The sequence below is a fragment of the Phytophthora parasitica genome (assembly GCF_000247585.1).
Source record: "Phytophthora parasitica INRA-310 unplaced genomic scaffold supercont2.58, whole genome shotgun sequence".
NCBI lineage: Eukaryota > Oomycota > Peronosporomycetes > Peronosporales > Peronosporaceae > Phytophthora > Phytophthora nicotianae.
In genome coordinates, this window is record NW_008649044.1 from 89,679 (window position 1) to 115,870 (window position 26,192).

Here is a 26,192-nt window from a genome sequence, read left to right on the forward strand (position 1 = left end):
CCCCCGAGAAACATCGAGGGCTCCTGGTTTAATGCACGCGAGGTTGGTAGTTCGTGGTACCTACACAAGTCATCGTGAAGAAACACAACTTCAACGCAAAGGTGAATGCAATGGATCTCTCGTCTCAACCTTGAATTGGTGGATATTTTACGTGTATTTTCAGTTGGCCCATTCCACTTCGCGGCCTTAACTCAGTTAAAACTGAGCCTTACATCGTTGGACAGCCTGGAGACTACTTTTTTTAAAGTAGCAAAGTATCCACAAAGTTGATTGCTTACATTTTCCCATATGTCGAGATTCAGACCAGTCTCGATCGCGTTTTCAGAAAGGTATCCGCATTGGTCGAATGGGTTGTAGGCGTACAGTAAGTGATACCGGATGGTCCAAGCAAGCTGGGCTGGCACATCAACACTCAAATAATCCTGTTTGCTTCAGTAACACCACTCGTCCTACCATGTGTCTACAACAGAGCTGTGGCAGGCAGTTCGATCTCTCCGGGTGAAATGCGCTGTCGCAGACCAAACAGCAGTCACACCATTAGCGGCGCTCCTGGAAGCATGTTGCTGATTCCATTCGTCCATTTCTTAACTTTCGCGCTCGGTGCAACGAGCAGCAAAGTATTTTGTACAAATGGTGATGCCCACACCAACGATGTTCGCGTCGGTGTCGCTTTCACGCTCCCAAGCAGAACGACTCGAGTCGATGATGAAGCAACAGGTGCAGGACGCTGTCCTCGCCCGCACCGTTCAGCTCTCCAAGGACAACAACCTGGACTCTGAATGGCGCTTCGTAAATTCTCTCGGCCAGCTCAAGACGTTCAGGGTTCGTGGAACGGACTCGTTTTGCTCAACCTCTTCCTGGGCAACAACACTGAATCGAAGCAACCGAGCCACCGCATGCAACGTGAACGACCGTATCAGCAGCAGTGGGCCGCACACCTGGGCCATTCGCAGTCGAAGCAGCGTTCAAAGTCGTCACCGACGGCTATCGTTCTCCCGTCGCACTGTTGGAGCCACGCTTGGACGTCGCGATCCGCTTGACCCCCGGCCACCGCTACAGTCCTTCCGAACGTTCGGGCGCGTCCAAGGCAACTATCGCGACATTGTGGACGCGCACTACGCTTCTAACTCCGTCGACTTCGTGCGGCAACAAAGATTACTGTCCCCTGTAGTGATCGATGGTGCTGTTTTACACACCATCCGCGCGACGAAGGACAGTTATCTGGGCATCAAGTGGTTAGCTGAGAACTCATTCACTGGCAAGCGCGATGTTTGCTTCGTGGAGATGGTGGGCTACACCACCAATACAACCGGACAGGAGATCGGGTTTGTGGCGATGGCTTCGGTCGATGTACCCGAATGCCCAGAACTGACGGGATCTATGAAGCTAACGCGTGTGCGGATGAAGCGCACGATGCTCGTCGCACCGTCCGCGGACACCCCGAAGGGGACCTCCGAAGTCTTCGTTATGGGGGCCAGTGAGACGAACGAATCGTCAATTATTGCACACGCGCAGTACCGCTTTAACATGGCTGTCCTCAACGATATCTCACTCGTGATCGATTCCCAGAACATTGCAAAGCAGACACTGGCTCTACACAAGAATTGGGTCCCCGATGAGAACCGCCCTTCCTGCAGTATCTGCAGTCGCAAGTTCCATTTCATGTATCGGCGACGGCATCACTGCCGACTTTGCGGCGACGTTGTCTGCAAGACTTGTTACGTTACCCGCGCCGTGCCTGGTGCGAACATGGAAGAAGGATACGGCTGCAAACCTGCGGATAACACGGTGATTTGTCAGACCAAGTTCTGTGTGCGCTGCGTTATGGGCCTCCGCGCAATGGACAAGCGGCTGAACAAGTTCTCTCAGCAGATATCCAAGATGCTGTCGCTTAATGTTGAGAGTTTGAACATGTCAAGAAGCAATGTGGATAACCAGTCGCCCGGGTCGAACGTGCGCGACTCCTTCGTCACATACTATAAGCGCGGCTCCAAGCAAAAGCATACTCTGGATTTGGACCAACTCTACAAGATGTCCGCCTGGCAGAACAATGCCCCCGAGATTGATGACGACATCGAGACAAGTAGCACCAAGGCAGGCTATTTGGTTTCGTTTGGCTCTGGTGGTTCCAAGTACTTCCGACCTTCGCTGTCGATGGATCCGTTGCATTCCAACTCTTGTGGTAAACTCTCAAGGTTGAGCCGCCACAGTTCTGCGGCAAGTCTCGGTGGCGAACCGGTTGTTTTCGAGGAGAAGGTGGTACTCAACATGAATAAGCTCAGCCGGATCGTCGCAATCTGACTCGCTATAGAGATGCAAAGGAGGTGAGAGTACTAGTTGCAATGTCCGAGTAAACAGAGCCTAGCCGAAAGAAGGCAGGTAACGTTGTGCGACAGTCTGCGAATGAAGCTGACTTGATTGAAGTTCACCTTTTCCTGCGCTCTGATTGGTCAGCTGAAATAGTTGAGCTGGACTATTGTCGGGACTATTTTTTCAGGGGTCCCAGTAAGCTTCTAATATAACATCCCATACATCGACGCGTGTCCCGCGTCGGTTTGTGACGGACTATTTGTTTTGACTAATGAGAGGGCGTTAAGATGTGACATGGTTCACTCAGAATTTGAGTGGACTATTTTTGTGACTTTAAATAGTCCTATCTGTGACGGCCCATTCGCGCCAGCCATTCAACTCACAGCACATCGAGCGTCTCCAGTAGCTTCTTCCTGTGTGTCATCTCCTTGAACAGCAGCAGCAGCAGCAGCGATGGCCATGATGAAACGGAGACGCGAGAATGAGACCGGCGCACAGGCGGATGCGGCCGAGGAGGCCAAGAAGCAGAAGCTGGCCACGGCGGGCGGCAGCAAGTACATCAACAAGCAGCGCGTGCTCGTGTTCTCGTCGCGCGGCATCACGACTCGTTACCGCCACCTAATGGACGATTTCCGCAAATTGCTGCCGCATCACAAGCGTGAGGTCAAGTTGGACGCCAAGGACACGCTGCATGTGGTCAATGAAATTGCTGAGATCAAGGGCTGCAACACCACCATCTTCCTCGAGGCTCGCAAGCGCCAGGACCTGTACATGTGGGTCAGCCGCGTCGGCACGGGCCCCAGCGCTAAATTCCTCGTGCAGAACGGTCAGTGCAATGACTTCATTGTCTTCTATCCGCTTATTGTTTCTACGCTGTTTACTTACTGTTATTTATTTTTATGACGATTCAGTGCACACTATGGACGAGCTGAAGATGACGGGCAACGCTCTGGCCGGCTCGCGTCCTCTGCTGACTTTCGACAAGGCCTTCGATGAAGAACCGCACCTTCAGGTGATCAAGAAGCTCTTCACGCAGGTGTGGGGCACGCCCAAGGCTCACCCGAAGAGCAAGCCGTTCATCGACCGCGTCATGAGCTTCTACTACGCGGACGGCAAGGTCTGGTCCCGCAACTACCAACTGGCGGACGACGCCGACACTAAGAAGGCAGAGCTGGCCGCTCTCCACCGTGGCGAGGACTTGGTGCAGCTCATTGAGATCGGCCCGCGTTTCGTCATCACGCCCATCCGCATCTTCGACGGCAGCTTCGGCGGCCAGACGTTGTACCAGAACGAGCACTACGTGTCGCCCAATGAGAACCGCCGCGAAGCCAAGGCCGACAAGCGCGACCGCTACGTGTCCCGCAAGACCGCGGAGGTCGAGCGCAAGGAGCGCCAGCCCGAGCGTGAGATGCCCGAGGACCAGTTCGCCGATGTCTTTACCGGCGCCCAGCAATAAATACCTCTCACCTTCATGTCAGAAGAATCGGTTCAACACTACGGACAGCAGCACGTTGCTTAGGCATGATAACTTTATCCTAGACATTTTCACTTCAACGTGTTGTACGTACAATTTGTGCGTACATCTTTTAATATTCATCTTTCATTGGTCAAAATGAATTTTGACCAATGAGGAATAGGTTCTGAAGTATGTGCCACTTCACATAACGGCTCGGGGATGAAGGCGTTCAGCGCCTGGCGAGGCGGCGACGGAGGAGCCAAGGCATCGAATGACGCCGTATCGGAGCTGCAGCAGGTGATCTTGAAGAAGGATCTGATGATTCTGAGTCTGCAGACGCAGCTGGACGCGTACAAGGCGCGGTAAGGCGCTCTGCCGGCCGAGGATTTGGACAAATTATTGCAATCCGACGCGATTAACGAGCCCCAGGAGAAACGCAGCAGGGATTTAAGCGCAGACAGGAAGGAATTACCGCCAGATATTAACTCCACAGTATCCGTGACTGATGGGAGTGATTCTAAGCCTATTGAGGACAAGAAACAACCCACACCGCGTGTTGTGGTCACGTCGCCGCGTTTCCGAGCCTCCTCTGATGCGGATGAGGCTCGGGCGAAGATCCAGAGTCGCTCCAGTAAGAACGTAGTCCTGGACTTTGTGGAGGACTCGCCCATGTTCCGACGCCAGCTGGAGGGCTTCGAAGAATCCATTACTGGGCTCCGAGCACTTCTGAAGGAGCTCGTGGCGCACTCGAAAGAGTACGCAGCTGCAGGTAAACACTTTGGCCAGGAGGAGACAGCGCTGGCCGATGAGCTGATCCTACGCAAACACGCTCGAGCCATTTTCTCAACCAGTTGTCCGGAATTGGGCAGTTTGTCGGAATTATTTGGAGAGATGCACGATACATTGGCACAAGTGCAGAGCTCCAGGGTGAGTATGCTACTGGGTGTAGAGTCATTATTAAGCAGATCAATTCAGCAGTTCTCGGAGAAGGAGCTGCTGAAAGAGGCCGGAGAACTAAGGAAGGACGTGACGAGACTGGGAGAGGAGTACGAGACACTGCTGGGCAAACTACTGAGCAAATCGAGACAGCCAGGACAACCTGCTAATGGCACAGGTACACCTACTGGCGTAGGGGATTCAATAGGGACTCTGGGTCTTGGTAGTCCAGCATTACCAATGGGGAGCTATAATGGAGAGTTCACTATCACCGGAACACCGCCAGCCTCTGCAGCTTCGAGTGGCAGCAATAATAACACTCTTGGATCGGATTCTGGATCAACAAATGGCAGTGATAAACACCAACGAGCACTGGAGAGAGATGTAGTGGTGGCACATCGACGCTTTGAGCTCGCTCGCTTTGACCTCGTTCGGTACATGAACCGGATCGACTGCATGAAAAAGTTCGTCTTGGTGGAGTGTTTCAATTCGATTTTGTACGCGCAATTAGGTCACTTCCATGCGTGCCACGAACTCGTGAAGTCTGTAGAGCCCAGTCTTCGTAAACGTCAAGAAATGATGCAGGTTTCCCGCAAGGATTTCGAGCAGGATGAGCTCATGTGGGCCTCGCAGCGAGAGCTACTGGACAAGCGTTTATCGCAAGATGTCGAGGCCGTGAGCTCCAGTTATCCGTCAAGTGAATCGTCACCTGTGGCAGCAGGTTCGTTGAGTGTGGACACGACCATTGCAAGCGAATCGTTCCCCTCTCTCGACTTGCCTGTTGAGGTTATCTCGATCGATACATTGAGTAGTCGACAGACCGTGGCAAGTACTCCTGGGGGCGTCGCAAAGCAGGGTTATCTATTCGTTCGGAACTCGATGTTCCCAGCTAGAAGCTGGAAGCGCCGTTGGTTCCAGATCCACGCAGGCAAGCTCTTCCAGACCACGTCACGTGGTGGTACTGGGAAGCATCCGACGGAGAGTAGTCTGACGCTGGTGTGCGACCTGTTGCTTGCCCGAGTTCGTGAACTGGAAGGTTCGAGTCTCCCGTTCTGCTTTGAAGTTATCGACGCCAACCGCGCAAAGCTGTTACTACAGGCGGCAAGTGCTCGCGACATGATGGAGTGGATCGAGGCTTCACGACGTAGTACTGAGAGCGCGCTGGAGAAGCAAAGTCACCGACAAGAAGTGCATCCAGAGCAGCAATCGGTCATTGATGAACTTACAGAAGCCAACCCTTGTTGCGCCGACTGTGGACAGGAACCGGCTGAGTGGGTGTCGATCAATATTGGCTGTTTATTGTGCATTGAGTGCTCAGGTATACACCGAAGTCTCGGTGTTCACGAGTCAAAGGTGCGATCACTGGCCTTGGACTCGTGGGATATGTCTCTCCTCACTCTACTGCGCGACAAGCTGGGTAATGACACTGTAAACGTCGTCTGGGAGCACACAATACCTGACGGCTGGACCAAACCAACACCAACAACGTCACGAGATGAGAAAGCTCGGTTTATCAAGGCCAAGTATCATTTCCATGGCTTTGCCGAGCCAGACCCGACTCTGAGTGCACTAGAGGATGACGATAGTATACTAAAGCAAGAATTAGCCAAGCGGTTCATCGCTGGAGCTTCACGTGGAGATCTGAATGAGTTGATGTGGTGTCTGGCTCATGGAGTGGACGTCAACGTACGCGCTGGAGAGCAGAACGAAACAGCGCTACATGTGAGCGCTGCAGCCGGAGCTGCAACCTGCTGTGACTACCTTGTTGTTAATGGCGCGAGCCTAACGTTAACCGATAAACGTGGCCGGTTGCCTTACGACGCGGCCAAAGCTGGAGGATTCGAGGACATCAAACTCACTTTAATGCAGAAAATGAGCCTCGAACAATACCAGTCCTAGAGGAGAGGTGAAAACTTATAACATTGTATGTTTCGCTATTAAGGGCGTTTGATTGAATATTTTATGCTAACCATCTAGTAGTGTACGAGTCAAGATTAGTGTTTCATCCTGATGGGAGAATTTTACTCGTTACCCGGCCAGAGCGCGGTCGAACTGAAGCTTCTTGAGGCAACAGCGCTGTCTCGCTTCCGTCTTCGGAATGCATGTCGACATCTAATGAAACGCTTGGGTTTGTCTGCGCGTCTGCGTTGGCATCTTGCGACTCTTTATCGGTTAGATAGGGCATTACGTTGCAGCCCAGACCATTCCGAGGCGACGATACTGGTCGAGGAGATGACCAGGATCGACTCGAATTAATGTTAAACGGTGCGACGTGACTAGTATCGTTACCGTTGTCGAGACTTGAGCTAATAGCCAGCACTTTTTCTCCATTACTTGGCACATCTTTAGTCTCTCCAAGGCTCTTCCGTCTACCCGTAGAGGATGTTACTTCACCATTAGATGTAATAGGTTCCGAGTCTGCAATTGATGAATCTAACTCTGCAGCTTGTTCAGCCGCGATTTCGGCCGCTAAAGCTGCTTCTGCTTCCAATCTGGCTGCGTGTTGCTGGTTAGACTTTTCGCGAACATGAATCATAAACTCGACGAACTCGACGATGTCGATCTGTCCACTACCGTCTTCATCCACCACGTCCATCATCTCCTTGAGCTCCTCGTAGCTCGGATACTTTCCAATAGCCGCCAGTCCCGTACGCAGCTCGGCTTCTTCGACTGAACCACTACCATCCAGATCTAACATACGGAACACCTGCATGTACGAAGACACCACTTTGCTGTCGATATTGTGCTGCGCTCGAAGGGCTTCTACACGACGTATTAGCTCTTTCTCAGCCTCCATTTCTTGTGTAGCTTCCTCCATACTTGTAGTCACCACACCGATGAATAGAGTAATCAGCACCATGCCACCGAGAACGATGAAAGCACAGAAGTAAAGCACAGCTAGCATACCAGCGGGTTGGTGCTTACACTCGTATCCAAGAGCTCGATACCCATCGTACCCGTACAGATCACAGCCGTAGTAGTTGATATACAACACATCGCTCCATCCATCCATTGTAGCTAACTGGAAGAGCGAGATCATGGCGAAATGCAAATACTGAAAGTGGAACGGATCGTTTTCAGCAAACAACATATTCCCAACGATCCCGAAGACGTAGAAGCAAAGAAGTAGGATCAAACCGATGTAACCAATAGAACCCACACCTTTAATCAAGGCAGAGACAATAACTTGTAGCTGTGGGAATGCTCTCACAAGTTTGAGTACACGTAACAATCGAAGTAGTCGCAACATGGTGAGCATTCCTCCCGAGCCTTTTGTAAAACTACCGACCACAATGATAAAATCGAAGACATTCCATGCTCCGCGAAAATAATTCCAGGGCTCGAGACCTTCAGCAAGGATTTTCAAAATGACTTCAGCGGTGAACACGGTAAGAATGGCAGTATCCAACCCAGTAAGCAGTGCTCCAAGCACATCCACCACTTCTGTGGACGTCTGAAGCCCCACCATCATTCCAGCTAAGATGATGACACATGTGACGAAGAGCGAAAACTTGGGATGCTCCACGATTTTCGTTGCCACTCCAGAGACTTTGAGATACGCTCCTTTGATACTCCTTGAGTCACCTTGTTGCTGCGTTAAAATGTCCGTCAGATCGCAGTCATCCCAGGTCTGCATCAACACCTCGCGCATTTTTTGCCGTTCCCTGCGCTCAGCAGCAGATAGCTTTCCTTTCTTGTTGGGATCTGAATCGTTATTTTCTAGCGCTTCACCTGCTGCGCGTTTTTTCTCCGCTTCACGAGCCCGACGCTCTGCTTCTAGAGCTCGTTTCCGAGCCTTCTCAGCTCGCTTTTTGGCCTCTGCTTCTTCCTGTGCTTTCTTCATGTGCTCCATACTCTGCGTCATACTCATAGTGATGGCACCGATAAAGAGTGAAAGCATGACGAATGCCGAGATGAGAATAAACGTGATGAAGTATAATGTGGCCATAACCTGGTTCAAAGCGCGTTGAGAAGCCAACGAGGTGTCTGTAACATTGGCCCCATACACTCGCGTGACGTTGCAATACTGGAAACTTGCTGCAGAGTCAGGGTTCGACGAGTAATAACCACCATCGAATCGATCACATCCGAAGTAATTTATGTCCATGATCTGCAAAGACAACATATAAAAACGTAAGTAGTGAATAAAAAATAACAATGAATGTAGAAATCTTACGGTTGCCCAATTCTCGAGTGTACTCATTCGGAAAAGGGTGATCATAGCAATTGGAACACTGCGAAAGTGGAAAGTGTCGTTATCTTGCCAGGCGTACATTCCAGAGATAGCGTAGAGATAAAATACGAGGAAAAGCAGCAGCATGATGTAGCCAATAGATTTCAGACCACCGATAAGACCCATGACAATCATGTAGAGCTGTGGAATCCGCTTGACCAACTTCATAATTCTCATCAGTCGAAGCATACGCAGAATAGCGATACTGCTACCTCCAAGAGCAGACCCCCATATCGGTAGACTCATGATAATAATCGCGAAATCAAAGCAGTTCCATCGCATCTCCTTGCCCGAAAAGAATCGCCATGGATAGAGTCCTTCGGCCATAATTTTAATGAACGCTTCGAGGATAAACACGGAGAGGACGAACAAGTCTATGTCGTTTAGAATGACGCTTTCTCCGAGTGACGGATACGTTTGAAGCCCAACCGATAGTGAAGCCCACGAGATACACAGCATCACGACCGAGTTGAACCACGTGTTGTTGAGCGTCATAATGGCAATATTTGACAACCGCACATATTTTAGTTGAAAGCCCGTGAGGCCGGTCAAGGGGATTAGACGAATCAATTCGCTATTTCCCTCTTCAGAAGTACTGTTGTCTTCGTTTTTTCCATTAGCTGAGGTATCATTGGATGTGGTAGTTGTTGGGGTGAGTGCTTTTGCTTCATTTTGAGTCGCAACTTCCTCTGTTTCTCCTCCCTCTTCGATAAGAGGCGTTGAAGTAGCGGCAACATTGTTTTCTTCTCCGGGCTCTATATCATGAGCCACATTCCACTCACTGGCCTCTTTTGCACGTCTTGCATCTGCAACCTTCCGATTCGCGGCAGCTCTTGCTGCAAGCATGTCTGTATTGAAGCGTACCGGGGTATTCCGTGACTGGAGTGTGTACTCGTGTCCAAGTGATTCGACGATTTTCTAATCCACCGCGGCCTTTTCGCCCCCCGCCACGGCGGAGCGGGTCTCCAAGTGCAAACACTATTTCAGCAGACCAGGAGATGACGGTAACGCAACGTCCCTGGTAGACCACTACTATGAACGCATTGAGCAGGACGTGGTTAGACTGCTCTAAATAAAGCGGCCTGGAAAATGGGAAGTAAGCAAGGTTATATATGGGGAGTGACAGATCAAGCCATGATTCTGAGCAGGGACAACCGTGCAACAAAAGCGAAAGGCGTCGACATCGAGAGAGTACAGCGGGTCGAATGCTCTAGCACACGCGCTTTTAAGTGCGTTCATCTAACTTAACATCACTTTATGCTATAGCTTCAATTGCGAAGCACCGCTTCGCAGAGTGGTAGTGACATTATCCTTCCAGTTTTCTGAATATTAACTATGCTGGTACCACGATATTTTTTTTCTTTTCGTACCAGTTAGATCAATACGATGGAACTCCCATTATTGCTGCCGACAACTTTGTTATCGAAGAGATCAGTGACGGAGTTACAACGACTTAGTCGCGAGAGTCCACGAAGTCTTGTGTACGAACCCGAATGCGGTAAATCAACTGATATCGACGACGATCGTAATTTGCTCGAGCCAAGCGAAATCAGTGATCCGACTCCACCAACCGTGACCATCGCGAAGGTTTTCTTGCGATCAGCAGTTGTATTCCACGGAAACTCCACATCAGTACGCTTGGATGTATCAAACTGACCGTGGTTGTTTTTGTAAAAAGTGAAGAAGGACGAAGCGCAGGGGGTTGAATCAGGAGAGTCAAGTTCGAGGAATTCCTCAAACGTTTCCGTTGCCGATATATCCAACGCGTCGACTTTGAACGCGAGCATCTTCGACACTTGTGGAGTGAAATCATCAAGTCGTTTGTCGATAGCACGAAGACTAACGATGCAACGCAAACAGAACTTGGTCCGGCAAACGGCAGAGGTGTCTGCGACTCTGGAATTTTCCATCTCCTCTCGACACACGAATCGATTGACGTAGCAGGTTTTGCAGATGATGTCGCCACACATTCGGCAATGATGTCGTCGACGAGAGATGAACTGGAACTTGCGCCTGCAAATGGTGCACGAGGGACGACTCTCGTCAGGGATCCAATCTTTGTGGAGTGCGAGTGGTTGTCTGGTGATGTTCTGGGAGTCGATCACGAGTGAAATGTCATTTAGAATAGCCATGTTCAGTCGATACTGGTTGCTCGTAGTAGACGCCTCAGTGGCACCCATGACAAACACTTCGGACGTCGCCTTTGGATCGTCTTTTGTGGGAATGACTAACATCGTGCGCTTCATCCGAACACGCGTTAGCTTTACGGACCCAAGTTCAGGGCACTCTGGGACATCAATCGAAGCGAAAGCCACGAAACCAACTTCTTTTCCTTTGGTATCAGACGTGTACCCCACCGTCTCGACGAAACAAACATCGCGCTTACCGGATAACGAGTTCTCAGCCAGCCACTTGATACCCAAATAGCTCTCTTTTGTCGCGCGAATTGTTCTCAATACAGCGCCATCGATCGCCAAAGGTGACAGTAACTTTTGTTGGTGGACAAAGTCAGCGGAGTTAGCTGCATGGTGAACACTGACAATGTCCCGATAATTGCCTTGGACGCGTCCGAAAGTGCGGAAGGATTGGAGCGACTGAGATTTTTCATGGGAGCGAACACCGTCTATAGTTTGGCGGGTCCAGCTACTGCTTCGGTTGCGCTTGTTGTAAGTGAGCCCTCCTATAGTTGAGCGGTCGTTCAAGTTGCATGCTGTGGACCGTGTGGTTTTCTCGAGAGTAGTGGCCCACAACGATGTTGAGCTGAAGGAATCAGATCCCCGGAGTTTGAACGTCTTGAGCTGGCCCAATGAACCAACAAAGCGCCAGCCTGAGTCCAGCTCGTTTTCTTTCGCAACCTGAACCGAGTGGGCGAGTAACGCGTCTTGAACTTGTTGTTTCATCAAAGTCTCGAGCATTCCTGCTTGATACGCTGACAGCGATACGGGCGCAAACGTCTTTGAGCTGGAGGTCACCATTGTAAGGAAGTCTGTTACCTGCGCAGAGAAGTCGAAATTCAAGAATGAAGGGCTTGATGTAGTGGTATCATTAACTAGACATGGAAAAATGCACAACCACTAGTGCTGTTCTTTCGAGTCATCTGCGACAGCAACATGTCGCTCAGCAATTTGAATATTTCATACCAAAGAAGCACAATACACATGGCAAGAGGCTTGGTCGCGGGGTAGTGATTACTCTAGACCCACCGAATGTTAGCTTGAGGTTGAGTGCAAGCGAGCTCGCAGTAACCAATAATCAATGATCCAGTGCGGAATGTGTGGAAAGGCACAAAAGTTGAAACAGATTCATTGAAACTCGATTCAGAGCTGCGTTATTAATATCAGTTATGTGGACATTTGACTTGCGACGTTGGCACTAATCAACAGTGTATATTCCCTTTGCTTTCTCATGATCAGTAGTTACAACTGCCGTGATGCAACAACTCCATGACGTTAGATATTGTCAAATTTGAGTATCGTCTTCTTTTCAAGTAGTGGGTGTCTTTACCTCGTCTAGTCGACACTTCAGTGTTAGTCTTTGGTATTGGTCGCAAATTAGTAATTTACGAGAGTTATTGCTTAAAATCGACGTGCTGCGTATTGCGCCTACTTCTGCTTCAATCGCTGAGGATAGCAAATCACCGATTCACTCGATCATAATCTCTTCGCGGTTCCTGCCCTCTTTCGGCTAGCGACTATTTGCTCCTTTAGTTAAATTGCGACGATCCGGCTGAGCTTATTCATGTTGAGTACCACCTTCTCCTCGAAAACAACCGGTTCGCCACCGAGACTTGCCGCAGAACTGTGGCGGCTCAACCTTGAGAGTTTACCACAAGAGTTGGAATGCAACGGATCCATCGACAGCGAAGGTCGGAAGTACTTGGAACCACCAGAGCCAAACGAAACCAAATAGCCTGCCTTGGTGCTACTTGTCTCGATGTCGTCATCAATCTCGGGGGCATTGTTCTGCCAGGCGGACATCTTGTAGAGTTGGTCCAAATCCAGAGTATGCTTTTGCTTGGAGCCGCGCTTATAGTATGTGACGAAGGAGTCGCGCACGTTCGACCCGGGCGACTGGTTATCCACATTGCTTCTTGACATGTTCAAACTCTCAACATTAAGCGACAGCATCTTGGATATCTGCTGAGAGAACTTGTTCAGCCGCTTGTCCATTGCGCGGAGGCCCATAACGCAGCGCACACAGAACTTGGTCTGACAAATCACCGTGTTATCCGCAGGTTTGCAGCCGTATCCTTCTTCCATGTTCGCACCAGGCACGGCGCGGGTAACGTAACAAGTCTTGCAGACAACGTCGCCGCAAAGTCGGCAGTGATGCCGTCGCCGATACATGAAATGGAACTTGCGACTGCAGATACTGCAGGAAGGGCGGTTCTCATCGGGGACCCAATTCTTGTGTAGAGCCAGTGTCTGCTTTGCAATGTTCTGGGAATCGATCACGAGTGAGATATCGTTGAGGACAGCCATGTTAAAGCGGTACTGCGCGTGTGCAATAATTGACGATTCGTTCGTCTCACTGGCCCCCATAACGAAGACTTCGGAGGTCCCCTTCGGGGTGTCCGCGGACGGTGCGACGAGCATCGTGCGCTTCATCCGCACACGCGTTAGCTTCATAGATCCCGTCAGTTCTGGGCATTCGGGTACATCGACCGAAGCCATCGCCACAAACCCGATCTCCTGTCCGGTTGTATTGGTGGTGTAGCCCACCATCTCCACGAAGCAAACATCGCGCTTGCCAGTGAATGAGTTCTCAGCTAACCACTTGATGCCCAGATAACTGTCCTTCGTCGCGCGGATGGTGTGTAAAACAGCACCATCGATCACTACAGGGGACAGTAATCTTTGTTGCCGCACGAAGTCGACGGAGTTAGAAGCGTAGTGCGCGTCCACAATGTCGCGATAGTTGCCTTGGACGCGCCCGAACGTTCGGAAGGACTGTAGCGGTGGCCGGGGGTCAAGCGGATCGCGACGTCCAAGCGTGGCTCCAACAGTGCGACGGGAGAACGATAGCCGTCGGTGACGACTTTGAACGCTGCTTCGACTGCGAATGGCCCAGGTGTGCGGCCAACTGCTGCTGATACGGTCGTTCACGTTGCATGCGGTGGCTCGGTTGCTTCGATTCAGTGTTGTTGCCCAGGAAGAGGTTGAGCAAAACGAGTCCGTTCCACGAACCCTGAACGTCTTGAGCTGGCCGAGAGAATTTACGAAGCGCCATTCAGAGTCCAGGTTGTTGTCCTTGGAGAGCTGAACGGTGCGGGCGAGGACAGCGTCCTGCACCTGTTGCTTCATCATCGACTCGAGTCGTTCTGCTTGGGAGCGTGAAAGCGACACCGACGCGAACATCGTTGGTGTGGGCATCACCATTTGTACAAAATACTTTGCTGCTCGTTGCACCGAGCGCGAAAGTTAAGAAATGGACGAATGGAATCAGCAACATGCTTCCAGGAGCGCCGCTAATGGTGTGACTGCTGTTTGGTCTGCGACAGCGCATTTCACCCGGAGAGATCGAACTGCCTGCCACAGCTCTGTTGTAGACACATGGTAGGACGAGTGGTGTTACTGAAGCAAACAGGATTATTTGAGTGTTGATGTGCCAGCCCAGCTTGCTTGGACCATCCGGTATCACTTACTGTACGCCTACAACCCATTCGACCAATGCGGATACCTTTCTGAAAACGCGATCGAGACTGGTCTGAATCTCGACATATGGGAAAATGTAAGCAATCAACTTTGTGGATACTTTGCTACTTTAAAAAAAGGTAGTCTCCAGGCTGTCCATCGACGGAAGGCTCAGTTAAGGCCGTGAAGTGGAATGAAGCTTGTGGCAACGATATAAAATGCATTATTAAAGTGTAGATTGCTGCATCATCTCAAAATTCGTTGCCATCACGCTGCGTGATTGCAGTGAACTGTGCGATGGTGTCGTGATTCACGCTGAACACAATTGATGAAAACCTTATCACGGCGCACTACGAGTTCTCACGTGTTCTACATCGTTAAAAATAGGATGTTCCCGGAAACATGGATTGGCAGCGAATAGTTTCTGCTTCTATTTTTCTTGGTGGCATCTTATGGGCGAGTGGGAGGGCTCAATGTTACCAACTGGCTTCAGTCTGAATGCTTCAGCTTGAATATCTACCCACAAGCTGATCCAAGATCATCGCGCTCCTATTGCTTGCTTTGCTCTCCAGATTGCGCCCGTTGAAGATCGAGACTGCTTTACAGTACCCTTCGTCCTTTCGAGCGTTCGCGGGCGCTAACAAGACCAATAAAAGCGATCGCGGATTGCAGGACAAGTTGAACACGGCAAGAAATTCACTATCAAGGATAGCGACGGGCGTTTAACAGATCAGATTCACTGTCGACTTCGTCGATGAATCAGCACCTTGTGTTGTGAATTCCAAACACTAAATATGCTCAAATCCACAAGCAGCAGCTCGTAACCCAGGTTCCATTTTCTTGAAAGGGTTCGCGATGTGAAGAGCGATGAGCAGCCTGCAGTTTTTGCGGAAGAATACACTCCGTACATGTAAGCGGGATGAGCTTGCGTGTTCGTCAATGTCCATGTTTAAATCAACAACCTAAGCTACGCTAAGACATTGTTTGCTCCACATGTACACCCGTGATCAAGTTGAGCTACAGCTACACGTTGCTGCTGCTCTCCCTATGTAAGATTACTTCTTTTTATGTTTGAGTAGGGAGTTTCGCTTATCGAATCCCCACAACAAGGCGGATCTCCTGACCTCAAATTGATTATATCCATATTACCCATGTCGAGTACCAGAGCCTGCATTTTAGAGCTTCTGCCATGATCCTCACCAACGAATTTATTGCAACCGGAACGCGGTTATCGAGCCTGGCATTTATGGTGAACGCGGCTCACTTCAGCTTCAAAACACTTACCGTAATTTTTCCTTTTTAGACCATTGTGCGTTCGTTATTTTTTTTTTAGGCATAAACATCACGAAGCCAACTGCCGCTAGCCTTAGCTGGCACTTGAGGGGACACCTCAATCCTCTCGACGATGAGCTCGTTCGAGGCACCGAAAGCCGCACGCTCCGGATCGCGCGTGGCAGCGCTAGGCAAACGTCCGTCGCTCGTGCACCGCAGCTCCGATCCCGAGTTCAGCGACGCCGAACTCGACGGTACGACTGGCAAAATCCTTAATCTATAGTCAATGTTTCGCTAATTCGCCACTCCTCTGACCTTCAGATGCCGTGGACATGGGCGAAAACGCCGTGTGGGCCAACCTAGAGGAGCCTATTTACGCCGAAAAGGACGTGGAGGTCTTCCGACCGACCCAAAAGGACTCAACCTTGCCCGTATACTACGCGAAAGGTTGGCTGCCATATTCAGCCGACACGCTCTTCGATACGCTCATGGACGCTCGATACCGCAAGTCCTGGGACGCTAATGTGCACCAGGTGCATGTGGTGGAGCACCAACATGTCAGCGACGTCATGTATTTCGCTCTAAACTTACCGTGGCCGTTAGCCAATCGCGATTACGTCTACAGGCGTCGGGTTAAATTCTACCCGACCCAAAATGCCTTCGTGGTGTTGTGTCAGGCTGCTCATCATGCAGACGCACCGGCCAATGGGGTCCGTGTGAGAGTGGAAATGTGTACACTTCGCCTGTGTATCCGCAGCATGTCAAGCTCTCATGATTCCTGTGACTTCCACCTCGAATACGAGGATGATACCAACTTTAGCATCCCCAACTACGTGGTGAATATGCTGCTACACACCATGATGCCATCGTTTATGATGGGGCTACGTAAAGCGTGCAAAGGGTACGCGGACTACATCAAATCTTTAGATGACAATGGTGTGCAGAGCATTCCGTCCCAAGTTGTACGCCAACGCAGTGCAGTTCTGGCTGCAGCAGCTGCGTCAGTAACAGGTAGTGTGAGTTCAACTGGTAGTAAGTGTGCGATCGGTGCTTCTGTTACTGAGGAACGAAAGCCTGTGCGGGCCAGTCCACGACCACGAAGCAGTTTGTTCTTTCTAGCCACAACCAAGAGGAAGCCTGGACTAATGCGGCTTGATACTGGCGAGCATAGCAGTATAAGCGAGGACTGGGATGATGACACGCCTCGTAGTGAACCCCCCACAACTCGAAGTTTACGACCGTCCCCCATACACCGATCGATCTCGACGGAGATCGGAACCAGCAATGGAGATCTTAGAGCTCATCTCAGCCACTCTTCGTCCGCCAACAGTCTCGACTTCCTGGCTTCGTCGTCGGCATCCGAGTTTTCTCGAGTTAGGTCTGCTCCACGCAGCGGGGACGGGCCGTCGACGCCACTGGACGACGACTTTTCTATCCAATTCCGTAAGAAAAAAGTGGGTCTGCATTTAGAGACAGATCTCTACTCCAACAAAGTGCTCGTCGCGTTCTGCGAGAAAGAAAGTGAAGCCGCAATTTGCGGGGAGCGTATCGAGCCGGGATTCCTCGTGACCTCAGTAAATGGAGTTTCGGTGAGCGATTTCAACTTTACTGACATTCTGGGCCATATCCAGCGAGCTCCACGGCCTCTTACGTTAGGCTTTACGCACCCAGATCGCGAGGCCTCACTTCAGTATCGTCGCTTTAAGGAGCCACAAAACGTCCTGCGATGCCTTGTTTCTCGCGATGAAATCGATTTGCTTGGAGCTCTACGTCCGCTCGATGAAGACGCCGCAGTAAGTGCTGTTCTCAAGTGCGACTTTGTCGCGCCAGCTGCTACTGCTTCTGCTAAGGCAACTTTGAGTCCGAAAGGCAGTAGTCCAGCACTATTGGAGTCTCCGTCGAAGCAGTCTAGTGCCCCCAAACTACAACCTTCCGTATCTTTGCCTCAGTCTGGAACGGAACGTGTGCTGGTTCCAGCAGGATACCTGGTCTACGAGATCAACGACTCGTACGTCTTGGACGTGCCATTTGCTGAGATCGCTCACTTACTGCGTCGCAGTGGGGACGTTTGCTTGGTAACGTTCAAAGCGGCGATGGCGATTGTGGGCGGACCGAAAAGAAAGAGTAAACACAAGATCCCAAGACGCCTACCAGGCGTGTTCAGGAAAAAGCGCAGAGCGTCTGATGCCAGTCTTACAGCTAGCATGAGCTCGACGTCGTGGGCTAGCGGGAAGAGTTTATCTCAAGGAAGTTCTGACGAAACAGGCCAACAAACTGATGCGGACTGTGGCCTGCCGGACTATTCTTCTGTCATAATCACTGCGAGCAATATCGATTGGGTGTGGCAACAAGTACTGCTCTTGAAAGCCACAGAGCGCATTTTCTCTGCTGCTCTTCTGATTGACCGACTTGAGGCATTTCTAGCTGATACTGGTAACGCTAACAAGACTGTCGCAGCCGCAAAAACGAAGATACAGCATGCAATGCATGATGAGCAGGAGATGATTGGCCACGTTAAAGAGCGACGTGATCAAGGTGTGAAAGCACTGAAGGAATTTAACGATAAAGAAGGTGACGACGAATGGCAGTTCGGTCAGACTATGCTCGGAGTTACCACGTCCTGGAAGCCTGACGAGGACGGCTCTGTATGGATCAAGCTGGAAGGTCTCGTTGACGGCGTGGATATCTTCAACACTATCTCAGTTATCCGCGAGGTGGATCTCTACAGCGTTTGGACTCCGTTTTGCTCCCAGTCTCTGCTGCTACAGGCTATGGGTCACGTGGAACTAGCAGCGTATTTGGCGATCTCGTCCCCATTCTTACAGCGTGACGCAATCATCCGAGCTTTCGGTATTAATGCCGTCTATGAAAACCGCTGTCTGCTGTTACTAGGAGGCTCTGTGGACGTGTCAACAGTGACGAGCGCTGTTCCGGTCCCCATGTTACAAGGGTGGAATGCTGGACGTATGGAGATTAAGGGGTTCCGTGCGCTAATTGAGCCTCTAACACGCATGCAAGCTCGCACTTGCATCGTCGCGAACATCGATCCGAAATGTGCGATTCCAAAGCCCATGCTGAACTTTGGGATCAAGAAAATGGCTGGCATTCTGCTGTATCTTATCCGCAAAGAGGCCGAAAAGATCGAGAACGACCAAAAGAAAACAGAGACCAGCGCTGCAAACGAACATATTCGTCGTATCACCAGCGACCCAAGCGGCTTCTACACGTGGCTCCGACCCATCGTCGATAAGTATTTCCTTGATCAAAGCAATAACAACCTGTCAGAGCCTCTTCCATTGAACCCTCAGGTTGAGCACACAACTGGTGATGTGCCTCGCGTTAGTGATGGTGGAAGCAAGAGCACAAGAACCGGAAGTCCTCGACTTGCCAAGCGACGCAGTTCTACTCGAATCGCTGCATTTCAGCGCAACTCTGTCAGTTCTTCGACTGATGATACAAGGTCCTCAATGGAGACACCTTCAGCTTCAGCCAAGTGCTGGAGCGACTACCTGCACGACTTCGCTATCTGGCCGTATTTGCTGCTATTTATCTTCGCCAAGATGTCCGCGGATCTTCCTCTGCTGTTTGCGTGTGTGCTCAAGTTCGTCTTCACCTGTACGTGCACTTGGCTGGCTGTTCCCGGCGCGTTTCCTCGATCTACGCGACATTGGAAACGAATTCGTAACGAAATGGAACCTCTCCGACATCAGTGTGTTGTGCTGGCCGCCATCTGCGACGTCTTGACCTCGTATGCTCTGCGTATATGGGTACGCTGGGTCCAGTGTTACCTGAGTGCAGTGCTGAAAGACTCTTCTAGCTGCTTCTCTCGCTCGCCAACGGAAGTGCGCGAGTCGGATCAGTTCTCTTTAATGGTCTTCTGCTTCCTCTACGCCAGCGCCATTGTCGGCATGCAGATAGCAATCAACTTCTAAATGCTAAATACCAATGTTTATAAACGCAGCAAAGCTAATGCCAATGCGTATACTTGTACTTGCTCAACTATTGCAAAGTACACACAGGGCTCCCGAAAAAAAAAATGGCTGCAAAGTAATTTTGATAAATATTAGCGAATTATTATTTTGATGCTCAATCCTAAACGTATCCATAACTTATGTTTGTGACACATTAAAACAGGTAATTTATGAAGGAATTTACTTTCTACCAGTCATTGTGCTGCCACGTCTGACCAATTTTGCGATCATCACTTTCAAATTCACCAACAACGCCAGCAACTCTCATGGTCCTTGCCCCTCGTCGCCACCCTCGCTTCACTCCGGCCCAGGTGGCTGGTTTTTTTTTCTTTCAGCCGTGCCGCGACGACTACGATGAAGATATCCCCTAATATCATCGTTGTCGTTGCAGCACTGTAAGAAAGCAAGCCCGGCAAAACGGGTATTCGAACCTGATATCCCATGTTCGAAGTGAACACCCTTCGTACGAGGACCTCATGCTTGCTGCTACAACCATCCTCAACTATATTCGGCGTTCATCGCTTAATCTCTTCAGTTGGATGGAATGGATTTTGAAGAACAATCTGCCGCTATCGTTCTGCGAGAACGAAGCCGCTTGGCGGTGAGAGTTTTTGTTTTAATAGTTTATTGTAAATTTCTAACGTAAAGTTTCAAAATTGTTTTGCAGATATTCAAATCTTGATCCCATATGTGTTGAGACCCTCGTCTCAGGGATGGGCAGCCTGGCACGGTCCGTCGAGCGAGTCATCGCTGCTGAAATGCCCGACCGTTTCGGCCTCATCTTTGACGGCATGACGCATGCATCGGAACATTATATTGCTGTATACGCACGCTACGAAGTCGACGGCGTCGCGAAGACGCCGCTACTGTGCATGGCACCTCTTCTGAGTGACGAGGAAGAAGACCTGTCAGCTAGAGGCCACATGGAATTCCTTGCGACCATGCTGCCCCGTGGCTACTGGGGATGTGCTGCTTCCTCGTTGCTGACAACTGCTCAGTCAATCGCAGGCTGGCGACGCTAATGGGCGTGCCGCTCGTTGGTTGCGCCAGTGAACCGGTCAGTCCAACTCGAACTGGCAGACTACGAAGAAGAGCTGGACACAGTGCAGAAGCTCATGCTCAAGCTTCATACTCTGACGCAATTAGCCAAACTACGGTACTGTATTTTGTATTTTGTGTACTGCACTACAAATATCCCAGTAACAAATTTTGTCAGTGATTATTAATTTTTAGTTTAGAGCAAAAACTCAATTGCGACCGGTCATCCGCCAAGACACGAGGTGGAGGTCAACCTTCTCCATGATCAAGCACTACTTCGACCTCCTAGAGTTTATCGACGCCATCGATGATGAACTCGAAGACTTGATGCCCTCACCTGCGCAAAACCGCTGTCTGCGAGCTTTGCTGAAGGACTTAGCGAAGGTCGACTCAGTGGCGAATGCATTGCAGGGTACAGACGTGTCTATATTAGATGCGAGAATCTGGCTGGATGGGCTCATTGCCATTAAGCCACACTACTCCCGGTTCATCGATACGTTATATTACTAACCCTTTCGTGAACCGGTACTTTTGACCTGGCTATATTATAGTATAGAAGGTTTAGTCATTAGGCCATCAAAGGGGGCAAATGCTCCCTTTCATAAACTACGGTACTACAGCAAATCTTCTGCAAATCCTTGTAGTTCAAGTAGAAAGGGCGAATCCGCTTCGTCCACCGCACAAAAAATAATGAAAGGGGGGCATTTTGCCCCCTTTCGTGGGTGACACGAGTGGCACTCGAGGATACACCCTCCAAAGGGGGCAAAATACCCCCATTTACCACGAAAGGGTTAAGCTAGTGTGCTAACATTTTTTTTTCGTTTTATTAAAGGGCCACGAGCCGAAATTGTGCACAGCCCTAATTTTGAGGCGGGGTGCGTGAGGGTGCTGTCTGGCGATTCAAGTCGTTTAACACGCGCCGTAAAAGTCGTACTGGTTCCGTTTATAGCCACCGATCCACGCTCCAACGGCGAGGATGATGCTGAGGGCCGCGAAGAAGGTTCTTTGTCGAGTTGCTACAGAAACGACGCCGCCTTGCGTCGAAGGAGAACAAGTACCTCCTTGTGTCAATCATTCCAGCCACGTCCAATGTCGCCGAGCGCTTTTTTAGCGTTGCTAAGACGACATTTGGACGGGAACGACATGGACTGCCTCCTATCACCATCGTCAGTAGCCGAGCTGAAAGGAGACGCTCGTGGCAGCCGGAGCACAGCTTACTGGTGCCAAACTCGTCCATGGGCAAAACTCGTAAACATGGCTCCATGTTTTGTTTTGGGGATGCTGACCAGGGGGTGGAGGAGGCCATTGCCATGTGGGGTTACCGTGCAGTTATCGATGCTCTGAAGTCCAGATCGATATGCTTGTCGAACCAGCTGTGAAGTTGGCGAACCTGGACACACAGTCGAACTTGATGCGCTTAGTGTAACGTACTGATGGGTTGATCGCGGTGGTGAGCGGGTCAATCGGCAATGCAGGGCCTGAGAAGGCGGTGAAGCAGATAAAAGGTGATGCTGGTGGTGTACGGCAAACGCCGCGAATTTGAAAGTGACGGCACCGTGGCTTGGTCCTTAGTGGCGGTGCAGCAAGCGCGCTCAGACACTGGCGATGACGATAGAATTGCCATCGTTTCTGCAGAGAAGCCTCCAGTTGGGTGGCCGGTGTAGCGATCGCTGCTGTAAGCGGAGCGCCGCCAGTTCGAACTTGCTTGCCCATTCTTACAGCTACAAGCTGCAGTCGTGGCCTACTTGTCACCTACACCTCATTATTGACGCTTTCTGCGTTGGCAAAGCATTAGCAGTACCTACGCGGGAGGTCACCTCCCCATGTCCAGCGAACTCATCCAGGAACTTCGGTAATAAAACGGTAGGTGCGTCATGGCGGGTGGGCGCTTTTTTTATTCAATATTACCGAACTTGTAGAACTTTTTCGATGACAATGTCGCTTGCTGTTGGATGGCATTCAGACGAAAAAAAAACATTAAAATTTTAATGGGTTTTTTTCGTCTGAAAAACTCCACTAAAATTTTAACGGGTTTTTTTTTCGTCTGAATGCCATCTAACGGCATGGTTTATTTGAGTTATTCGGAACCCAACTCAAAATAGTCGAATTTTGTGGGTCGTAATAATTTATGCTTGGATGGCAATCAGACGAAAAAAACCCATTAAAATTTAAATGATCTCTCGAAATATTTTTTCCATTCCCATTTAAGTTGTGACGGGAAAGGGTCCAATCAAATCTGATTGACCGGGATGGCATTCAGACGAAAAAAACCAATTAAATTTTAATGGCTTTTTTTCGTCTGAATGCCATCCCGGCCAATCAGATCTCTCTGGAGATTTCAGTAAATTACTGTCTGTGCACACGTTTCCATCTGGCCACTTGACACTTTACATCAGCAAATAGGATGGCGAAGGGCGAGGAAGTGAAGAAGGCGTCCGCCGGCGGCCGGAAGATCAGCCCTATGCGCTTCATGCAGATGGCACTAGCCACGACGGTACTCTTCTCCTTGGCCTACATGTACCAGTTCGTGTCCGTGAGTATTTCGCTGCGCTCAGCCGGGGATTCAGAGGACGAAGACAGCGGTCTCGTGCGGAACCGGGTGCTGGGCCACTCGGTGCTACATCTGCAGGGCTTCGAGGCAGGCCACAAGTTCGTAAGTGAATACGACGTGGAGACCCAAGGGCCGTTATACATCCTGTTTATGAGCGACGCCGACGAAAGCGGCAAATACTGGTGCCCGGACTGTGAGCGCGCCAAGAAGCCCGTGATGGACGCCTTCAACCGCGCCCCAAGAGGCTCAAGACTCGTGGAAATCCGCGTGGGACCTCAAGCATACTGGGCCGATTACATGAACGAATTTCGACAGAACCAACTTTTCTACTTGGACCACATTCCTACCCTCATGCGGTACGAAGGAGACGGTAACTCGTCCACCATGCTTACCGAGTCCTTCTGCACAGACCCGGACTTGCTTGACTATGCATTCAGAGTGAACAAGCCACTGGCAGGTGAGCCCAACAAGAACAAGGTGCTGACCATGTACTCTCCTAAGGAGGTGATCGACTATCTGGGAACCTACGACAATAGCCATCCGCTCTTCTTGTTCTTCGTGTCGGGATTTCACGAGTTCAACGGACGTCTGTGGTGCCCGTACTGCGACCGCGCGGACGTGGCCGTGATGCATTATTACAATTACACAGCACCAGACAATGCGGTTCTGGTGCGCGTCGTGGTCTCGACGACGTACAAGCAGTGGAAGAAGAAGAAGAACCCGTTCAAACAGCCAGAGTTTCAGGAAAAAGTGGCACCCGTGCGAGGCGTTCCCTTCCTTGGGTTCGTTAAGAAGGACGTACCGGCCAATAAGATCAATGTGCACCAGTTCATGCCAGACTACCCGGAGACGAACAAGCTGAAGACGTTCTTCAAGAATAAACCGCGGACGGCACGGCCCACCTAGATAGCGATTAACCTCGTTTTGGGTGCACTAACAGTAAGAAAAAATGAGAATGTTCAAAAATTTGAATCAAAATGCAGTTTAGAAATGGGTCGTTTCCGTTAGAAATATACCAACATTAAAAATGAGCTCAAGCAATAACCGGCGACGGTCTCATGGTAGCGGTGCAGGTGTCTGGCTGCGTCGAAATGTGTGGCTGGTGGCCGCGACGACACTTGTGGTGATCTATTGCGTGTTCATGGTGTACACGACCATGTGGGCGCAAGGCTTCGGTGCTCAACAGCGCACGAAGGAATCAGATCATTTGGCCCAGGATAGCAACGCCATGAAGGAGGCGATGGCTGCATTGAAAGAAATGGGCGCAATCAGGGGAGAAAATACGCATGAAGAGGCGGAAGAGCAGGCTGAGGAAGCAGCAGAGGATGGCAGGGAACAACTCGTCAAAGGAGAAGGAGAACAGGAGAACGTGGGCGAGGCAGAGACCCACAACGCACACGCAGCAGCGACGACGGGACCCCGACTTCGCACAGGGAACGAAGGCACCGTCGCGTACGATGATAAAGTGCCTCTCGAAGATGTGGGAGATATTCCCATGGTAGGAGCGACTGCAGAAGTCGAGTTGGAAACGCGAATGAGTGGAAAAGAGAAGGTAACGCCGTCAAAGACGGATACAACAGCAAACAAAGGGCCTGCACAGTTGACGATATCCGTAACGAAGACAGCTAATGACAGTGATCATCTGTGGACTGGCGTGGAGAAGCTACCTCTTGCTGGTGAAGGAATTCCTGGGGCTATTCCTACTGATTCTGATGCTCAGAATTCAACACAAGCTGCTCAGGTGAAGATAAGTAATTTCAAGTCGAGACGATTTGATAAAGCACGACTCGTTTTGGAGACACCCGAACAATTGAACGCGTCGATTCCATTCGAAAAGCGACACCATACCATTTTCGGCTACAACGCTACCTTGGCGTATCTTCAACTCTATTCGAAACCCGCCAACTCGAAAGAAGAACTATTCCTGTTCTTTACATGCAGCGACAGCAAAGGCGGACGACATGACTGGAATCCCAATTGCGCAACGGCACGCGATAAGGTGTACGCTACTTTTGCCAAGTCACCGTCTACGAATCGTCTTGTAACAATTCATGCAGGTCCTCGCGAGGACTGGATGGGTGGCAACGCCTTCACAGACGATGATGATCTTCGTCTGAAGGCTGTTCCTACCTTAATGCGTTGGGATGGCGGTGCGCCCGGTGCTCTGCGTTCGACGTGGGGTGTGCTAGTGGATAATTCGATACTTTATGAGCCGTTGGTGCGCTACCTCTTCCGTAATGCCGACGAACAGGACAAACTATTAGCGAAGCCAGAAGTGGAGACCAAGAAGATCATTACACTGAGAGGTTACGTGCAGTACCGAGCGTTTATGGAATCTTACGCCAGCAATGGAACCTCGTACCCGCTTTTCATGATGATGGTATCGGGTCGGTTTCAACGCAACAACCGCCTCTGGTGTCCGTGGTGTCGGCAGTCTGAAATGCCGGTGGAGTATGCGTTCTACGCCTACGCACCGGCCAATGCCAAGCTCGTCCTTGTGGAGACCTATGACAAGTACATCGAGTGGCGGAATCCTGACAATGAGTTTAAACAGGATCCGCAGCTTGCGATGAAAGGAGTGCCGTGGTTCTATCGAGTATATCCGGGCCCACCCGGCGCACCACTCACGTATCAGCGCGTCAAGAAGAAATTCTACATACTCGAGGCGTTGCAGCAAGTTTTCCAAGACTCCGGCTGAATATCAGAGACTTCAACATGAGTTCAGATACTTTAGAAATGGTAGACAATATTTTAACCAATCAAAGGACAAGTTTCAAACGGTACGTGGCAG

General features: G+C 50.4%; 10 protein-coding genes across 10 annotated transcripts; 7 read left to right on the top strand and 3 right to left on the bottom strand.

The window, feature by feature from the left end:
- Window positions 1–606: 606 nt before the first annotated feature.
- On the top strand, window positions 607–2,301 carry PPTG_16514 (hypothetical protein; the record flags this gene model as incomplete). The annotated part of the gene is made up of 1 exon (XM_008914055.1): window positions 607–2,301. The coding sequence occupies exon 1, from the start codon at window positions 631–633 to the stop codon at window positions 2,299–2,301; it is 1,671 nt and encodes a 556-aa protein (XP_008912303.1). The 5' UTR covers window positions 607–630.
- Window positions 2,302–2,683: 382 nt separating this feature from the next.
- On the top strand, window positions 2,684–3,890 carry PPTG_16515 (hypothetical protein). Its single transcript, XM_008914056.1, has 2 exons — window positions 2,684–3,136; window positions 3,222–3,890. The coding sequence occupies exons 1-2, from the start codon at window positions 2,764–2,766 to the stop codon at window positions 3,764–3,766; spliced, it is 918 nt and encodes a 305-aa protein (XP_008912304.1). The 5' UTR covers window positions 2,684–2,763; the 3' UTR covers window positions 3,767–3,890.
- Window positions 3,891–3,975: 85 nt separating this feature from the next.
- PPTG_16516 (hypothetical protein) lies at window positions 3,976–6,676 on the top strand. Its single transcript, XM_008914057.1, has one exon. It carries the CDS (start codon window positions 4,436–4,438, stop codon window positions 6,599–6,601), a length of 2,166 nt encoding a protein of 721 aa, XP_008912305.1. The 5' UTR covers window positions 3,976–4,435; the 3' UTR covers window positions 6,602–6,676.
- A 28-nt stretch (window positions 6,677–6,704) lies between these two features.
- On the bottom strand, window positions 6,705–9,782 carry PPTG_16517 (hypothetical protein; the record flags this gene model as incomplete). The annotated part of the gene is made up of 2 exons (XM_008914058.1): window positions 6,705–8,813; window positions 8,880–9,782. 2 exons carry the CDS (start codon window positions 9,780–9,782, stop codon window positions 6,705–6,707), a joined length of 3,012 nt encoding a protein of 1,003 aa, XP_008912306.1.
- A 338-nt stretch (window positions 9,783–10,120) lies between these two features.
- Window positions 10,121–11,945, bottom strand: PPTG_16518 (hypothetical protein). The gene has a single exon (XM_008914059.1). The coding sequence runs from the start codon at window positions 11,909–11,911 to the stop codon at window positions 10,310–10,312; it is 1,602 nt and encodes a 533-aa protein (XP_008912307.1). The 5' UTR covers window positions 11,912–11,945; the 3' UTR covers window positions 10,121–10,309.
- A 571-nt stretch (window positions 11,946–12,516) lies between these two features.
- On the bottom strand, window positions 12,517–14,314 carry PPTG_16519 (hypothetical protein; the record flags this gene model as incomplete). Its single annotated transcript, XM_008914060.1, has 1 exon — window positions 12,517–14,314. One exon carries the CDS (start codon window positions 14,312–14,314, stop codon window positions 12,644–12,646), a length of 1,671 nt encoding a protein of 556 aa, XP_008912308.1. The 3' UTR covers window positions 12,517–12,643.
- A 1,488-nt stretch (window positions 14,315–15,802) lies between these two features.
- PPTG_16520 (hypothetical protein) lies at window positions 15,803–19,809 on the top strand. Its single transcript, XM_008914061.1, has 3 exons — window positions 15,803–15,818; window positions 15,873–16,095; window positions 16,163–19,809. Exons 2-3 carry the CDS (start codon window positions 15,975–15,977, stop codon window positions 19,771–19,773), a joined length of 3,732 nt encoding a protein of 1,243 aa, XP_008912309.1. The 5' UTR covers window positions 15,803–15,818; window positions 15,873–15,974; the 3' UTR covers window positions 19,774–19,809.
- A 479-nt stretch (window positions 19,810–20,288) lies between these two features.
- On the top strand, window positions 20,289–22,229 carry PPTG_16521 (hypothetical protein; the record flags this gene model as incomplete). Its single annotated transcript, XM_008914062.1, has 6 exons — window positions 20,289–20,413; window positions 20,480–20,778; window positions 20,863–20,968; window positions 21,051–21,262; window positions 21,683–21,850; window positions 21,931–22,229. The coding sequence occupies 6 exons, from the start codon at window positions 20,289–20,291 to the stop codon at window positions 22,227–22,229; spliced, it is 1,209 nt and encodes a 402-aa protein (XP_008912310.1).
- Window positions 22,230–23,160: 931 nt separating this feature from the next.
- Window positions 23,161–24,424, top strand: PPTG_16522 (hypothetical protein). Its single transcript, XM_008914063.1, has one exon. The coding sequence runs from the start codon at window positions 23,255–23,257 to the stop codon at window positions 24,305–24,307; it is 1,053 nt and encodes a 350-aa protein (XP_008912311.1). The 5' UTR covers window positions 23,161–23,254; the 3' UTR covers window positions 24,308–24,424.
- Window positions 24,425–24,428: 4 nt separating this feature from the next.
- On the top strand, window positions 24,429–26,187 carry PPTG_16523 (hypothetical protein; the record flags this gene model as incomplete). Its single annotated transcript, XM_008914064.1, has 1 exon — window positions 24,429–26,187. One exon carries the CDS (start codon window positions 24,429–24,431, stop codon window positions 26,097–26,099), a length of 1,671 nt encoding a protein of 556 aa, XP_008912312.1. The 3' UTR covers window positions 26,100–26,187.
- Window positions 26,188–26,192: the final 5 nt, after the last annotated feature.